General features: G+C 37.6%; 2 protein-coding genes across 8 annotated transcripts in view; one reads left to right on the forward strand and one right to left on the reverse strand.

Moving 5' to 3' along the window:
* LOC138913276 (alpha-N-acetylgalactosaminidase-like) overlaps positions 1–11,024 on the forward strand; it is a 69,089-nt gene extending 58,065 nt beyond the window's left edge. Inside the window, exons 1-8 of one of the 4 annotated variants that reach the window (XM_070216346.1) lie at positions 9,161–9,329; positions 9,397–9,577; positions 9,632–9,794; positions 9,862–10,122; positions 10,173–10,334; positions 10,390–10,602; positions 10,649–10,813; positions 10,867–11,024. In XM_070216346.1, the coding sequence (XP_070072447.1) occupies position 9,329; positions 9,397–9,577; positions 9,632–9,794; positions 9,862–10,122; positions 10,173–10,334; positions 10,390–10,602; positions 10,649–10,813; positions 10,867–10,983 (1,263 nt within the window). In that variant the 5' untranslated portion in view covers positions 9,161–9,328 and the 3' untranslated portion in view covers positions 10,984–11,024. Of the gene's footprint in view, positions 1–9,160; positions 9,330–9,396; positions 9,578–9,631; positions 9,810–9,861; positions 10,123–10,172; positions 10,335–10,389; positions 10,603–10,648; positions 10,814–10,866 lie in introns of those variants that run through there. The other 3 variants (XM_070216345.1, XM_070216344.1, XM_070216347.1) reach the window with 3 other exon arrangements.
* Positions 1–18,762, reverse strand: part of AGO3 (Argonaute 3) — a 312,574-nt gene that overhangs the window by 227,471 nt on the left and 66,341 nt on the right. Inside the window, exon 1 of one of the 4 annotated variants that reach the window (XM_070216340.1) lies at positions 8,569–8,616. The exons of the other annotated variants lie outside the window; for them this stretch is intronic. Coding sequence (XP_070072441.1) covers positions 8,569–8,601 — 33 coding nt within the window. The 5' untranslated portion in view covers positions 8,602–8,616. Of the gene's footprint in view, positions 1–8,568; positions 8,617–18,762 lie in introns of those variants that run through there. 4 annotated transcript variants of the gene reach the window in all.

Here is an 18,762-nt window from a genome sequence, read left to right on the forward strand (position 1 = left end):
TGTTGCAGCTGATCGATGATAAATTCGCGGAGCAAAGGGAGTCACTAGGCTCAGAGTATCGAGAGAGCAAGGCCCGCTTTCTTAACACTCTACAGGCCAAATTTGATGCAATGAACATCGAAATACAAAATCTTACGAAACGAGTGCGAGAGTTGGAAACCGAGGCAAAAGAGGTGAATACACTGAAACAACAAGTGTGTGAACTGGATGCTCAACTGGCAGCGAAAAGCAATGCACAGGAGGTCGCGGATGTTGCATGCAACTGGCTGGCATGGTGTGCCGCAAGTCGAGGGGGAAAATCTCACCACTCTTTTCAATCGCCTTTGTTTTTCACTACACCTGACCCCTCCTCCGCGAGTTAGGTCTATTTTTCGAGTCCGCCCGCGCCAAAGAAACTCACTTGTTGATCCAATAATAATAATATTATATAATAATATATATATAATAATAATTTTGTCAAGCCTATAGACGGAGGAGAGGCTTACTATGTGCAAATCTCTAATGAGCTTTCTGATCTGAGTAGAGATGCGGGCGAAATTAACTCAAGCAGAGATGCCGCTTTAGAGAATAATTCATTTCGTAATTAAAATATTTTTTATTTCTACATTAGGATTTGAAATTAGTTTAATATCTTTAATTCCTGTAAGTCTTTTGTCTAGGATGAGTCGCATTGTTAATTTAGTAGTTAGCCCAATTTCTTGTCTGGTGTGTAGTCCTTGTTATTCTATTTTGATATTTAAAACTATTAGCAATGGAAGAAAACTTAAATAATCTATCAGCAAATAGTCATGCCCTTCTGCGCATCCTGGCAAAGCAGAAACCTGGTCTCAAGATTTGTCATATAAATGCCCAAAACCTGCCAAAGAAAATTGAAGAGTTTAGGAATAAGTTTGTAAATTCGGAAATTGATGTTATATGTGTGTCTGAAACATGGTTTGTCCAGAGTCTGTGTGATGTGCTAATATTGTGTGATGGATATAATGTGTACCGTTCTGATCGTGTAAGTCATGGGGGAGGAGTTGAAAATATATGTAAACAAAAAATTAAAAGCCAAAATTATTTGTCAACACACAATAAACAGTGCAATAGAATATATTTTTCTTGAATTACATAACCAGATAATGCAGAAAACCGTATTAATTGACTGCATTTATCGTCCGCATTGTAACACAAATTATGATGATCTTATCAATCTTCTGTCAGATATTACAGTAAACTTTACTGATGTAATCCTTGCGGGCGATTTTAATAGTGATATTCTTAGGGAATCTCATCTTACCAGCAACATGGAATCGCTAGGTCTGAAACCAGTGAATCTCCCATTTCCAACCCACTTCAGCAGAACACGTAACACATTATTAGATTTGATTTTTGTGAGTGATGTTAATAATATATGTTTGTATGATCAGCTAATCGTTCCATCCTTTTCAAAACATGACCTTATATACCTGACCTATAATTTTGACCTTAACTACACTGACCATACAATAGTTTACCGTGCGTACCGTTTACCTGCTGAGCGAAGCATTTGACCAGTGTATATGGGACAATATTTACAGACTTCCAACAGTTGATCTTCAACTCAACCTTCTTCAACATAATATTAGCCACTTATACGATAGTTTTGTTCCAGTCAAAAGTAAAACAATTCGACCGTCCGAAAAACCATGGTTTAGTAATAATATGAAATTGGCAATTAGAAAACGAAATGAAGCATACCAGAAGTGGAAAAGCTACAAGACACCGCAACACCACAGCACGTTTGTAACGGCACGAAAAACGGTTACCAAACTAATCGATTCTGCAAAATCAAACTTTTTTAGCCAAAGATTTAAAAATGTAACCTCTTCGAGTCAAACATGGAAACAAATTAAAGCTCTAGGGATAGGTAAAAAAAACACATCACAGGATCTAGATGTCGACATAGATGAACTCAACCTAAAATTAGCAGACTTCACAGTTCCTAAGGTCACAACCAACACGTACCTTAGATTTTAGATTTATGTGTGTTGACCAATGTGATGTCTTAGATAATATTCTTAAAGTTAAGTCTAACGCAGTTGGGCCTGACGATATTCATCCTAAATTTATAAAAATTCTACTTCCTAAACTTATCCCGTACCTTACGCACACATTTAACACGGCCCTTACCACGTCTACGTCCCCGGATTGCTGGAAAACCGCCAAAATTATCCCAATACCCAAAGCAAGCAAAGAATACCGCCCCATATCTATTCTTCCATACCTCTCGAAGGTGTTTAAAAATATTGTCGCATCACAAATAAATAACTTTATATCTGTCAACAGCCTCCTTAATGATCATCAATCTGGATTTAGAAAAAATCGTAGCTGCACATCAGCCATCTTAAAAATAACAGAAGATATTCGTCAACAGACGGACAACTCTTATGTCACCTTCTTACTGTTGCTGGACTATAGCAAAGCGTTCGACACAGTTAATCATGAAATCCTGTGCTCGAAACTCAAAAACTTTTATTTCTGTTCTAATACTGCCGTCAAACTTATGTGCTCGTATCTTAAAAATCGTCGCCAATATGTTGTATCGTCAAATATTTGTTCTTCGTTTGCGTATCTGAAGCGTGGTGTACCCCAGGGTTCGGTTCTCGGACCACTATTATTCACCCTTTATATAAATGATCTTCCGTCTGTGTTGTCGACATGTAGTGTCCATTTATATGCTGATGATGTCCAGATGTATGTTAGTCGTCCCTTAAATAGAATTAGTGAGTGTTTAGATATTTGTAGAATGGAGCTTGGTAAAGTAAATGAATGGGCAAATAACAACGGTCTCGCCATCAATCCATTAAAATCAAAGTGCTTGATCATTTTTAAAAAGAAGTTATCCAATAATACACTTAGCCCCATGATGATAAATAACACACCAATTGAGTACGTGGAAACCGCCAATAATCTGGGTATCACATTCAATAGAACATTGAACTGGGATGAACACGTAAATAAAGCGATAGGCAAAACATATGGGCTAATAAGATCCTTGTCACTAGTTAAATATTCCATACCTGTTACTGTGCGTCTACTGATTGCGAAGTCTTGTCTAATACCCACACTCTTCTATGGTCTAGAGATCTATGCAAATTGTGATTTTGCAAGCCAACATAAACTGAAAGTAGCATACAATAGTATTGCGCGTTTTATATTTATGTAATGTAACTAACTAACTAACCATGTAACTCAATTTGCTTACAAAATATTTAACCTTAGCTTGGCAGATTATATTAAAAGCCGAACAATAATCTTTTTACACAAAGTTATATACACCAGAGAGCCATCATACCTATTTAAAAAACTACAATTCTCCAGATCTACAAGAACAAAGAATATTATATGCATTCGACACAGGTTTCTGCTATAAAATAGACAATTTTTTGTTAATGCGATTAGAACGTGGAATGAACTTCCCAATTACATAAATGAAACTAGGAGCGCACCTCTATTTAAGACAAAACTTCTTTCACACCAAGAAAATAGCAGCTCTAGTTTGCTAAAAGCTGTATTAGCCTGTCTTAACATTGCGACTTATCCCCAAAACTTCTTCCTTTGTTTTTTTTTTTTAAATTCGACTTAACTATATTTGTCATTCTGTACTTTCAATAATTAATTTTGAGCGAAAAAATTGAGGGAGCTTTGCATTTTTTTTTTGGTGTGTAGCAATTATTTTATGACAGTGAAGTTATTACTTATTGATAGTACATGTTTTTATCAAAACAACAAGCCTTTGTTCTTGAAAAAATATGAATAATTTACGAAGTTATGGCAATTCTTTCGGAACCCTTTTTTTTATAGCGGCTTGCGGTGACCACGATGGACGTCCAGCAGGTCAACTGATATCAAAAATCCAAAAATTTTTAGTTAGTATAGTATTATTTCCAGTTCGTGAACGATTACTTTTAAGAACATTTCCTTTTTTCTGCATACAGTAACAATTTTTCCAAAAAGTTGATTTTTCAAGTTCTAAAAATTTTATTAAAAAATTCTGATCTGCGAAATTAAAATTGGCGCATAAAAACTGAATCGTTCACGAACTCGGCACAATCATTACGAATAATTTAAAAAAAATTGAAGAAGATCGATCAAATAGTTCTTGCGCAATCGTGGTCACAGCGAAGGCACTTTTGGAAAAACACGACTTTGAGATAATCGCATTCAAAGTTTTACGTTGACGTTGCAACTATTGAAGTCGAGCGCGTCAAAACGCTGTTTTCCTATCGAACTATTATTCGGATCTGTATGAAAATTTGGGAAGATGTTCTCTAGGGGATATACTTTAAGATTCAGCAAAAAAAAAAATTTCGTTTTTTTGAAAAAAAAAAAGGTATATAACCCCTTAATGTAAAATGTATGTCATTAGATTTAAGAACCAATATTGTTCGAATATAAAATTGATTACACCAGTTTACAAAAAAAAATCGATGAAATATACCATGAATGAAACCTTTGTTTTTCGGTAAAGTACGTCTTCCTGATAAAGAAAATAACACTTAAAATTTTTTTTATGGATAAAATTTTTTTTTAAGTGTAAAAAACGTTTTTGACCTTTTTTTTAATTTCTAACTTGAGTTGTGGTTAACCGATTTCAACCATAATTCACTCATTTTACAGGTAATAGAATGCCCTCCAACTTTCTTATACATTGCAAAGCTTGTTTCTTTTGTCAAAGCACCTTTTACCAGTAGAAGTTATAAAACTAATTTCGGTTTTTAGGCGTGTATTTTTAACGAAGCCATTTATGCCAGCATTTTTTCTAACTTTTTCAACGTTGACGAAATGTAGCTTCCAAACTAATGAATTGAACTCAATGCAATGTATAAGAAAGTTGGAGGGCATTCTATTACCTGTAAAATGAGTGAATTATGGTTGAAATCGGTTAACCACAACTCAAGTTAGAAATTAAAAAAGGGTCAAAAACGTTTTTTACACTTTAAAAAAAATTTTATCCATAAAAAAAATTTTAAGTGCCAATTTCTTAATCAGGAAGACGTACCTTACCGGAAAACAAAGGTTTCATTCATGGTATATTTCATCGATTTTTTTTTGTAAACTGGTGTTATCCGTTGTGACAAGCGCAGTAATTTATAAGTTATGCAACTTTTAGCGTTAGGAAGCCAAAACAATAAATAATAATAATAAATGGAGAGGTAAGTTTTCCAAAACCTATTAAAATGAGTAAACCATCGGTTTCTTAGAGTTTTGCTGCTGAACTAAATGATAAAAAGTAAAGTAAATGGAAAGTTAAGTAACTTAAATGAAATCAAAACAAATAAAGTACCCTTGATTACGGCCTCCCTTAAATTTTTTTTTTTTCAAATTCCAATTTAAACTAAAACCATCCGACACTTCTGTTTTCTTTTGCCAACCAAATCAAATAAAACAAGAGAGAACGCTATAGTCGGGTTGGTGTCCCGACTATTTAATACCCGTCACTCAGCTAAAGGAAGTGCGAACGCTGTACTCGGGTTCGTGTCCCGACTATAATCGTAGCTCAGCTAAAGGGAGTGCGAGGGAGATAGATATATGTAGATATTTTGATTGCGTGTAACTTTTTAATGATTGATCCGATTTGAAACAAGAAAGGAAGCTACCTTCGGCCAGCCGAAGCTTATATACCCTTGCAGATAAAGTAATGCTCACTCGGTGCTGTTCCAGGGATTCCAGATTCAGCGTTTCTTGAATTTTTGTTTAATTTTGTTTTTAAAGAGTCAAGAATTAAAACGCCTACTTCCTACAAAGTAACAATGAATTTTCTTATATGGGACGTTCCATGTCAACCCGGCCAACCCACTTTTTTATTTTTTTTGTATGTGGACAGTACCATATTGATTGCAAAGCCACTTGCTTCCAATAGTTTACCTCATACCTATTTTGTCAATGTTACCACTCTTTCGCCGTATAATCGCGTTGAAAAGAAAACACAAAATCATTTTTATCCTGCGAACGGAAGAAACAATTACCATGGTTCAAAAGCAGAAAAATCTGTTTTTCCATAGCCGATTACGAGAAAAAAAATAGATTTTATTGGACCGTAGATGACCAAGCGATAGCGTTTTTAAAGTCTAAAAGTAGGATTTCGTCCAAAGGGCCAGTCTGCAAAAATACCATTATATTTTTCTCAGAAAGCCCCATATTTAACGGATTTTATGCCACTGATTTCATAGTGGGATCTCTCTTGAGGAATTAGCTATGAATTCTTTTGTACGTTTTTGTAGTCGTTAACTGTCAGAAAAAGCTAATAAGTAATATAAAATAATCGTATATGCTTTGGAAAAAATTAACAAATCAATGAAAAGAATTCATAGCTAATTCCTCGAGAGAGATCCCACTTTGAAATCATTGGCATAAAATCCGTTAAATATGGGGCTTTCTGAGGAAAATATAATGGTATTTTTGCAGACTGGCCCTTTGGACGAAATCCTACTTTTAGACTTTAAAAACGCTATCGCTTGGTCATCTACGGTCCAATAAAATCTATTTTTTTTCTCGTAATCGGCTATGGAAAGACAGATTTTTCTGCTTTTGAACCATGGTAATTGTTTCTTCCGTTCGCAGGATAAAAATGATTTTGTGTTTTCTTTTCAACGCGATTATACGGCGAAAGAGTGGTAACATTGACAAAATAGGTATGAGGTAAACTATTGGAAGCAAGTGGTTTTGCAATCAATGTGGTACTGTCCACATACAAAAAAAATAAAAAAGTGGGGTGGCCGGGTTGACATGGAACGTCCCATATATATTTGAATATTCCTATGGGAGCCTTAAGATATAGTGGTCCGATTCGGCTCGCTCCGACATATGTACTACCTGCAATAGAAAGAAGACTTTCGGGAAAGTTTCATCGCGATATCTTTAAAACTGAGAGACTAGTTCGCATAGAAACGGACAGACGGACATGGCTAGATCGACTCGTCTTGTGATGCTGATCAAGAATATATATACTTTATGTGGTCGGAAACGTCTCCTTCACTGCGTTGCAAACATCTGACTGAAATTATAATACCCTCTACAATGTATAAAATGTAAAAAGGTATAAAAATGTCTCCTACATTTTGATAGGTATGAATATACACAACAAAATTGCATTTATACTTCTCGGAAATCTTTAAAGATGTGGGCGCAGGACACATTTTAAAACCGTTAGGGGGCGATTGTTGGCGTTAGAGGGGGCATGGCGCTCGGCTGAAATAAACTTGCGCTGCGTAGGAGGCCCAAGAATATGTGTGGAAAATCTCAACCTTCTAGCTTTTGTAGTTTCCGAGATCTCAGCGTTCATACAGACGGACATGGCTAGATCGACTCGGCTAGTGACCCTGATCAAGAATATATATACTTTATAGGGTCGGAAAAGCTTCCTTCTACCTGTTACATACTTTTGCACGAATCTAATATACCCTTTTACTCTACGAGTAACGGGCATAACTAAGAATGATATAACCCCTACATAGCCCCACATATATATATTTATAATGAATACAAATTACAAATTATTTTTATATTTATCTTTATGCCATATTATCTACCCACAGCACCATTCTCACGATTTCTCTTACAGTGCTTAATAATAAATAAAATATGTTAATATCTAGGAAATAATAAAACTTAGCGAGATTTTTTTAAGTAATTAAAGAGTACCTATTTTTGGTAGAAGTTACTACTGAAGCTTTTATGAACTTTAAAGGAGAATTAAAATGAATAAACTATACATTTGGTAAAAAGGTGTATTTAATAACTCTGGAATAAATGGTCAAGGTTGGGTGGGCTACTACAAGTTGCTGCAACTACATCATTAGCAACAACAATCAAGCCGGTAGCAACGCGTGCTGTACTACCTCGTACGTCCATCAGCTGGTCATAACCAAGTACCCTGGAATTTATGTTAACGCGTTATATGCTACAGTAGTTGTTGTTGTGTTGGTTGTTTTTGTTATAGTCTAAGTCACACACAAGCAACGAGGCTATATTTTATCTCCTATCACTTCTTAGTAACTTCTGGAAGATAGAAACATGACAGAACACATTTTACAAAACAAAATATACATCTATCGCGAAGAAGTCACTTCTGCACTGTAGAAATACGATAGAACACATTTTACAAAAACAAAAAGGGTTGCGGTCGTGGAGAAGTATCTTCTAAGGCACTTCTAGGCGATAGAAAACATTTAAAAAAAAAGGGTTAAAATCGCGAAGAAGTAACTTCTGAGGCACTTCTGGACGATAAAAAGACGATAGAACACATTTTACAAAAACAAAACTAATGGGAAAAAACCATCTTCCAATTCACTTCTGTAAGTTAAATTGAAGATAGAAAGGAATTTGGTTTTATTTTGTTTTAATTTTTTGGGTACAGTCCGCCCCTGTGGTAATATCCTCATACCTGAAAACTACCCTTTTTTCTCTTTGACCTAAGCACTTTGTATTTTTAATTCAAGCGTCAGTTCGTTTCGAGATTTCTTTGTGATCAGTGCGACTTTTCCCAATTTCTTTGTTTGTGATAAAATGCGAAGTGAACCTGTTATTTTTTTTAATATTACATACCGCGTACGGTGGAATATAAAGAATTCTCAACATTTATTTACATCAAAAATAAAAGTGGTTGAAGAAAACGTTGTTTAAGCGTGTACGATCTAGGCATATTTCCACATATTTCGTTATCTTTATATGACACAATATTAATTTTTTTTTGTTATTTTAAAAATTTTTATAGACGGAACACGGAATTGGAATTAAATAAAATAATACAACACCATTTCCTGCAAGCTTATGGACCGTGCTTACATGCCGCAATGCTTTTCTAATTATATCTTTCAAAACATGTGCTGAAAGAATAAAAATGCAAAATTAGTGCAAAAAACATATTTTCCTTTTAACCATTTTGCAATTGTGAAAGGGTCTTCTAGCTATCTTTTACAAGTGTCTTCTGACATCGTCGACACTTCTACAAGTGACTTCTACGTTATCGCATTCGGATCACCGAAGTCACCTCCATCGGGAAGAAATGTTCCAGAAGCGTCGCCGAAGTCACTTCTTCAAACAGCTCTGCTGATTTAGGGAATTGTTTTTAGCTTTTTCTCCCGACTGTGCGGTACTTAAGACCAGCAAGTCATAGCTTCATTGTATATTACTTTAGAAAGCTGACAAGCAAATAACTAAAATTTTAATCGGCACTCGGAAATATAAAGAAAAATCACTATTAAGTAGCAACATATGAGAAAGCCCCCACTAGATGTTGCGCAGGTCAAGAAAGCTTTAGCTGAATGTACAATCCTATACCTTGGATATTACACGCTCATAAATAAGTTAGTTTCGCCAGCACTTTTCTAATGAAGTTTACCTCAGTTATAAAGGGCTTACGTTTTTTACTAGTGATGTTAAACCACAACTGGGAGTCAGCTATAGCCCAGTATCTGATTTTGAGCTGCAGTACCTTTCCATTTGTAAATGGACTCGATAATGGGCTGGCACTCGTACCTCCAATGGGTTGGATGCCGTTTGAGAGGTTCCGCTGCATGACAGACTGTGCCCGCTTCCCTAGAGACTGCATAAGGTAGATTACGTTTGCGGTCTTAAATATCGAATAAAAATTTTCTTTCTATGACAGTGAATCACTAATCAGGCGAACGGCAGACCTCTTGTTATCAGAGGGTTATGCCGCTGCAGGATATCAATATGTAATTATCGATGACTGTTGGATGGAAGCCTCTCGCGAAAAAGCCACGCACGAGCTTGTGCCCAGTTTGGATCGATTTCCCAGTGGAATGAGGGTACTCGGCGATTACGTGGGTAAACGATTTGTTTTCTTTGAAGGAGCTGACGGCGTCTTTCTAACAGATTCATGGTCTGGGACTGAAGTTCGGAATTTACCATGATGTAGGAGAGAAGACGTGCATGTTTCAGGGTCCTGGGGCTGCTAGACACTTTAAACTAGACGCGCAAACCTTTGCCAACTGGGGCGTTGACTACATCAAGATGGACGGCTGCTACGCTACTGAAGAAGATATGGACCGGGGATACCCAGCCTTTGGAATGGCTATAAACCAAACGGGCCGGCCTATGGTGTATTCCTGCAGCTGGCCTTTTTATAAGTCAAAGGTATGTTTAAGTTTAAGTCCTTAGGAACACCATTTCACATTTTTCCTCAGCCAAACTTCTCATTGATCGCGAAGCACTGTAATCTTTGGAGGTTCGCGGTCGACGTACAAGACTCGTTCACATCGGTGACAAACATAATGTCGCGGTACTCCAGCAAACAGGAGGTTTTGACGGCACATTCTGGACCTGGTCGCTGGAATGATCCAGATATGGTGATATATTAAATCAGAGGCATCGAGTGTTATGTTCTGCATACGCATTCTCTAGCTTGTCCTGGGAAACTTTCGTTTAAGCTACGACGCTAGCCGTTTGCAGCTAGCTATATGGGCGGTAATTGCTGCACCTTTCATTATGACCAACGACTTGGACACGGTACGTCCGGAAATAAAGGAACTCCTTCAGAACCGGGATATAATAGCGATCGATCAGGATCCATTGGGTCAACCTGGAAAGATTGTTATGACGATGCAAAACATTCAGGTAAAGAGTATTATTTTACCTATCCACTAAATAAAGGTTTGCGTAGGTTTGGGTTCGGTCTGTAACTCCAGTCAGTGACTTTGGCAAGAACTCGTTTGCTGTAGCCTTTGTGAACTTAGGGGGCTTTGGAGCATGTCCCTTGTGTCCTCAGACATTCGAGCTACCCGTGCACAGAATGGGACTGAACAGCCGCATGGGCTATTATGTTATAGTAAGTATGTTTTATTTTGAGAAACCATTGACAGCATAAATTATCCTTTATAGGACTTGTTCAACAGCTCCATCAATTTGGGATTGTTCAAGCCAAAAGATTCGTTTATCACTAGAATCAACCCGGAAGGCGTTACATTTTATAAATTTACTGTGGTTCCTTACTACTGATTCCTTACATTATAGCACTGTGTTTAAAAATTGGACTTTTATTTATTTACTTCGATGGATGCCTGAAAATCTTTTTCGCTTTGAATCACCATTTAATAATGATTTCGCCCAAAAATTACCCGACGCAAGGATTTTTAGAAAAATTACATAAAGTTGGAAAAATCTATCTTTTGCCAGTTTTATCGAACACTTACAAACCAGGGACTGTCACAGTTATATGTTTTACTTTAAAAGCAGGGACAGTAATGATTATAAATGTTATCCAAAAACTCAATTTATAATGAGTATTTTTTAAGTTTATTTATTAATCCAAAAATAATCGTTATTTTTTGAGTTTTTTGTAAGACTCTAAAAGTAATGATTATTTTTTGAGTTTTATTTTAGCTATTCAGCTATTTCCCGCTTGACAAATAATGCTAACTTTTTGATTTTTATTTTCTGATTGAAAAATAAAACTTATTCGAGTAACAGTGGAAAGAGTGAAACTGTGTAGTTGAGTTTTTTATCAGGCTCCGAGAAAAGTGTCTTATATCAAGACACCCGCACCATTAAAAACATAAACTTACGGCCAAACGACGACGCACGGCTCACTGACCGTAGAAAACACGGAGTATCAGCTGTGGACCAACGCACCTCAGGAAAATTAGCACTTTGCTTTCCAAGAAGCTGTTCCAGGTTTTCACTCATTTTTTTCGGCGAAAGCTGCGAAAAACTGGGGAAAGGCAGGAAAACGCGGACGAGTCGAACCGGCGTGGGAAGAGGTAAACAAGACTAGAGGTGGCAATCGTCAGCTGGTCGCAGCCGCAGTGAGTTGCCTAACACTCTACGAAAATTTCAAAACCTATCCAGTAGCGGCCACCGTTGGAGGGCGCCAGTTACCCTTTTTTGCAAAAATAGTGCATACTTCTAGGCGTGTAGATAAAACTTATAGTAGTCATGTCTAGTTCGGATGAAAAAGATAACTACCTATCACCAGTGCAGGCGTCGCAAAAGAGGAAGCTGGAGAATATGTCACAAAATATTGCAGGAGGAGCGACCTTGAAGGAGCTGACATCAGCTATGTCGAAGCTGCTTGATATAAAGTTAAAAGACCTGCCAACGAAATCAGACGTCGAAGGGCTAAAACAGGATCTGAAAAGCGACATTGGTGCCATTTCGCTGCAGGTCAAACAGTTAACCGACGATAACACGCGACTCAAAGAAGAGGTGATAAGCCTTCGCGCTGATAGAGAAGCCGATAAGCGTACAATAAATATGTTGCTAGAACAACAAAAGAAAAAAAACGTAGTGATAAAAGGCCTAAAAGTAGATAAAAACTGTAAACTGGTGGTTAAAACTCTAATTGAAGAGAAACTGCATTTAAAAAGTGCTAGGGTTTCCGATGTGAGAAAGCTAAATGAGCGGGATGGCAAAATGATGGTTTTGGTAGAATGCGAATCCCAAGGAGAAGCGGAAAATATTTTGAAGAATGGTCATAAGTTACGTGGAAGCCATGTGTTCCTAGACAAGGACTTGACTGTAGAAAAACAAGCAAACAAAGTGGCTCTTCTAGAGCTAAAAAAGGTTCTGCTGGCCATTCGCAGGGAAATAAAAGTAAAAGTTCAAAACGACAGCATCAACGTAGACGGAAATTGGATGTCGTTTAATAACAACAAGGTTCTTATGTGGCAAGGAAAACCAGCTGAACCTAAATTAAAAGTATTATACGGAAACGGTTTGGAAATTTCTCACATTACGTATGCGTTCTTATGCCAAAAGTCCAAGTCAAAAAACTAAATAGAAACAAAAATAAATGTATTAAATGTAGTCCTATGTTAGAATGTAGTAATGTTGTAGGTGTAAATGCGATTAAAGAGTCCGATACTATAGAGAGACTGGAGATCAAAATATTGTCCTATAACGTGGCAGGAATAAAAAATAAGCTTATATATAATGATTTCTTCCAATACATTGCGTCGTTTCAAATTTTCATTCTGTCTGAAACATTTTTGGAATCCAAATTGGATGCGGTCGAGGTAAAATTTAAAGACTTTGTGCTTAGATGGGTGCCTGCCATCCGAACCAGCGCCAGAGGACGAGCAATTAGTGGAATGATATATGGTATAAAAAGAGAACTTCACGAACAGAATATAATTAGTTTCATAAATGTAGATGAGGCAATTATTATCCAACTGAGGACTGTAGAAAATGAAAACCTGCACCTACTGCCAGTGTACATTAATTGCAATCACTGGGAAAGAGATTCTGGAATGTTACATGAGGTTTTAAACCATGTCCGATTAAGTGAAAGTGCACTGATAATAGGAGATTGTAACGCAAGGTTGGGAGAAGCGCAACTTCTCGGATTTGACCAACAGTTAGGCACAAGTGCCCTCAATGAAGCCCGTAATGCCAAAGACAAAGTAACAGACGCCAATGGCCGGCACCTAATGGACCTGATTGAGCTGTTCGGCTTCACGGTGGTCAATGGAAGGTCGGCAGGCGATCCTTTGGGCGATTACACCTTTATGAGAGGTGAAGCTCGGTCTACCATCGACCTATGCATGGCACGCGGCACATGGATAAAAACCATCAAAGACTTGGAAGTGAACAGTCAAATATTCTCTGACCATCTGCCGCTGGTAGTTACAGTCACTCTCTCCACAACATCGAACGCAGTCACAGCGCCGCTTGGACTTCTGCCAAGTCTGATCTGGCGTAATCGAGAGAAGGAGAACTATAGGACTAAGTTGGACCGAAACCTGGCAACAAGTTGTGTGGCAGATTTGAGAACCCCCGATGAAATTGAAGGGTTTCTTACAGAATGCATTATTAAAGCCGTTAATACACGAGGTCGAAGAAAGCCTAGAGACTTTAAGCAGGAGTGGTACACAGAGCAGTGTGAGGCAGCTCGAATGCTTTCTTTTAACATGCTAAGGCAATTAAAATCAACAAATTCAGCAAGTGCAGCGGTAATGTACCATGAAGCCAACGCCGCATACAAGCTAACTTGTCAAAAGGCTCGGACGCAATTCTACATTAACCTAGCAAGATCATTGGATTCCATAACAGATAGCAGGACTTATTGGACTACTATTAAGAAACTCAATGGAAGTTCGTTTGTAAAATCAAGGGAAGTTAATGCAGATGATCTAGGAAACCATTTCCGTGATCTTCTAGCTCCTCCTGATTGGACGCAATCCCTGCACTTTGCAATGCCGTCGGTACAAAATCCGATTTTAGATGGGTATGTAACTGGACAAGAAGTGGAAAATATAATTGCAATGTTAAAAGAAAGAAAAGCACCCGGGCCAGATAGGATACCAGCGGAATTCATTAAGTACGCTACACCTCAATTTACAGCCAGCCTTGTCACTGCTTTCAACAAGTTCTTGGAATCCGAAGCAGTCCCAAAGAGCTTTCAAAAAGCGATAATCTTTCCGATCTTTAAGAAAGGCGACCCGAAGGTGACATCTAACTATAGAGGAATCTCTTTTCAAAATGCGTTAGCTAAAGTCTTCGCTGCGCTACTTCTCGAACGGCTTAAAAACTGGTTAAGAGTCTGCGATATTCTTATTGAATTCCAAGCCGGTTTTAGAAAAGGATATTCGACAGTAGACAACATTTTCAGTCTCACAAGTATAGCAAGGTCTTATATCGACGGTGGAAAAAAATTATACGCATTCTTTGTAGATTTCAGAGCTGCCTTTGACTCAATAGACAGAAGAACCCTAACGTACAAGCTCAGCAATATCGGCATATCAACCATGTTTTTAAACGTCCTTCAGAGCTTGTATACGGATAACATGGCGGCAGTATGGGATGGAGAACAACTATCTGAGTGGTTTGCCACTGAAGCAGGAGTCAAGCAAGGATGTCTACTCAGCCCCCTTCTGTTTTCCCTGTTTTTAAACGATATCACGGATAGCCTGCCATGCGGTATTCAAATAGGCGGATGCGCGATTAAGGCGCTGCTGTATGCAGATGACATTGTGATCCTCGCCGAATCACCCGACGAACTGCAAGAAATGATTAATGCTCTGCACAAATACTGTCTATTGTGGGGACTATCAGTAAACACCGAGAAGTCAAAAGTTCTAATCTTCAAAAGGCATTGGCGAAGGCTAGCGCAAAACGAAAAGTGGAATTTGGGGTCAATTCAGCTAGATATTGTCAAGACATATAAATACCTGGGAGTCTGGATTTACCACAATGGTCGTTTCAACAACCACTTACTGGAGAAACTTCGAGATGCTAAACTGGCCATAAATTGCACATGGAAATCGCTGCTAGGGAAAAAGGATGTTCCAATGAGTAGCAAGTACAAGCTGTTTAGTGCAGCAATGCGATCAATATTATGTTACGGCGCGCAGGTCTGGGGCATCTTACCCTATGAAGAAGTTGAAAGTCTTCTAAGATTCTTCTTAAAAAAGATTTTTCGTCTACCCAGATTTACCCCGAACAGGATGCTATATCTTGAAACAGGACTTCCGCCGCTGCATATCTTTACAGCAGAAATGCACTTCAGATATATCCAGAGAGTGGTATCCATGCCCGAATGTAGGCTGCCGCGAATTCTAGCGAACTATTTGGTGCAGGAACGTAAGCAATGGGTCATAGAATGGGTGACGCTTGCCGAGACCTACGGAGAAAGGCTACAGTTAGGCGACCCTTCCCAATGGTCGCAATGGACGCAACGTATACTAGTACATATGCAAGAAACGTATAGGACTCAGTTCGAGACGGAATCAAGGAGAAGCGCAACTCGGCTGACTCGTAGGTCTCTTGAATACGATCTGGGAGTCAATAACTATTTTACAGACGCTTTCACTGTGGAGAAGATCCGTACCATTTTTATGGCAAGGGGGGAAATCCTCCCACTAAGCTACATCCCAAACGTGACAGCCAGCGACACTGTGTGCACGATCTGTAATATGAGGGAGCAGGAAAACATCGTGCACTTTATAGGACACTGCCCCATTTTACGGGAGATTCGCCTGCTGCATTTTGGTATGGCTCAGCTGACCCGGCGTGCTGTATACGATTTGCTGAATGGGCAGTGCTGGTCAACGCTTTACAACTACATCAACCAGGCTCTGCAGTACCGTAATAATATTTTAATGGAAAACTTTTAAATACTTCATTTTTTACTTCAAACACGAAACTCAGCTCTCCTAGTTTTTAAACTGATTGGTGGAACGATCTGATATCTGGGGAAGACCCGGGAAGTCAGGTGTAGTACACTGGCAGTTTTGACACTGGGAGCCGAGATCGACAGACGGTTAGATAACCAAGTCGATTTATTTTCTAATTCTTTTCTTGTTTATAAAAAAAAAAAAAAAAAAAACTGTAAATCACCTTTAATTGTACATTTGTAATGCCGTTCACTCAATGTTTTTTATAAATAAAGAATACTACTACTACTACTACTACTACTACTAAAACTTATTCCTAGAGTTTTATTTTTTGATCAGAAAATAAAGCTCAAAGTCCAATATCTTTGAATTCAAGAGGTTTGCTTTTAAAAGCGGTTAGCAAATATACTAAGTAGACCACGGCCAACACACTAAGGGCACTTTTAATTTTATACAATTACCGGAAACGGCTAAAAACCAAGAAAATATGCTCTGCCTAAAACTTACAAATAATGAAGCCAAATCAGGTGTTACGTGCTCGAAAAGCAGAAAGGTTACCAACTTTATGTGTGACTGACCAAGGGTGGTAAGATTACACAGTGTTTTTGGTGCAGCATTAAATTGTGTTAATATAGACGTATATAAGCATATCTGCATACTTCGTTTTCGAGTTTAACGGGTGATATTTGGGCAATCGCGGTTTGAAACAAGAAAAGAAGATAGCTTCGGCAAGCCGAAGCTTATATACCCTTGCAGATCATTCTATTAATTTACAAATCGCAAAAATGTTGAATTTCCTATTATTTCACATTAATTTTTGCGAACCTTTCTATGGCAGCTATATGATATAGTAGCTCGATCTTTTCAAAATTAAAATCGAAATTTGGAAATATTTAAAAATAGTAATAACCCAGAGTAGAAGAGAATGTAATAAAAATCAACAAAGACATAATTTTTTTCCTAATAATTTCCATTTAATTTTTCGATCGTTCCTATGGCAGCTATATGGGGCAGTCCATACATTACGTAATCATCTAGGGGGGGGGGGGGTCCCCCAAATGATTACTCTAGTGCAAATTTTTTTTTTTTTTTGTATGAAGAATTGATTACATGGGGGGGGGGGGTTCAAAAATCGTCGAAACTGTGATTACGTAATAGATGGATAGCCCCTATGATATAGTGATCCGATTTTTTAAATATTTAATTCAAAAATATATTAAAAATAATATTCCCAAAAGTAGAAGGTAATATTTGAAAAAACACCGAAGCTAGAATTTGTTTAACGTTTCCTTCCTATGGGAGCTATAAGATATAGTTGTCCGATCCGGTCGGTTCCGACAAATATACTACCTGCAATAGAAATAAGACTTTTGGGAAAGTTTCATTCCGATAGCTCAAAAACTGAGAGACTAGTTTGCGTAGAAACAGACGGACAGACTGGCATACGGACGGACAGACGGACATGGCTAGATCGACTCGTCTAGTGATGCTGATCAAGAATATATATACTTTGTGGGGTCGGAAACGTGTCCTTCACTGCGTTGCAATAATATTAAAAGTAGCAACATTTAATGCTTTGATATATAAAACCTATTCCAAAAAATTGCTTAGATGCCCTTCTACATAACTGCATTTAAGGTTCCATCATAATTTGAGTCAATCAAAGCCTATGAGCCATTGAAGTAATTTGTGCACCTCTATTCCCAACCAACTTGATGAGGTGAACAGGCTTAAAAAAATACAAGGAAAACAAGAAAGGAAGCTACCTTCGGCCAGCCGAAGCTTATATACCCTTGTAGATAAAAGAATACTCACTCGTTGCAGTTCCAGGGATTCCAGATTCAGCGTTTCGATTTATTTCAATTTTGTTTTTAAGTAGTCAAGAATCAAAACGCCTACTTCCTACAAAGTTACAATGAATTTTCTTAAGATATAGTGGTCCGATCCGGTTGGCTCCGACATATGTACTACCTGTAATAGAAAGAAGACCTTCGGGAAAGTTTCATCGCGATAGCTTTAAAACTGAGAGACTAGTTCGCATAGAAACGGACAGACGGACAGACGGACATGGCTAGATAGACTCGGCTATTGGTGCTGATCAAGAATATATATACTTTATGTGGTCGGAAACGTCTCCTTCACTGCGTTGCAAACATCTGACTGAAATTATAATACCCTCTACAAGGGTATAAATATGTGCCCTAAAATATTTTACATGCATCTAGAGGTGCCATTCCCCGAATTTTTCAGATAAATACCACTATTGTACTTTGAAGGATGGAATTTATAGAAAACTAAGTATGCAGATATGCTTATATACGTCTATATAAACATATTTTAATGCCAATAGGCCTGCACCTTTTAATAAAGTCCATTTTTTTGACCTGTGTTATCGACATAATATACTTTTGAAAATATAATTAATAATTATTAAATAATAAATAATTATTAAATACCTCATAATGCTGCTCTTGCAAATGCCGCTTTAAATGTGACACATAGTTACCGGTTGAAATTTTTTTTACAAATTTTGCCCTTCGACACATTTGTTGTTGCGTTAAAATTGAAATAATTCCGAGGACAATTATTAAGTTTGCGTAGCATTTGAAAAGAAAACTAACGCGAGTCTTATAAACTAAATCGCAATCAAAAAACTTTCAACTTG

The sequence above is a fragment of the Drosophila takahashii genome, chromosome 3R (genome assembly GCF_030179915.1).
Source record: "Drosophila takahashii strain IR98-3 E-12201 chromosome 3R, DtakHiC1v2, whole genome shotgun sequence".
In the NCBI taxonomy this organism is placed as follows: domain Eukaryota; kingdom Metazoa; phylum Arthropoda; class Insecta; order Diptera; family Drosophilidae; genus Drosophila; species Drosophila takahashii.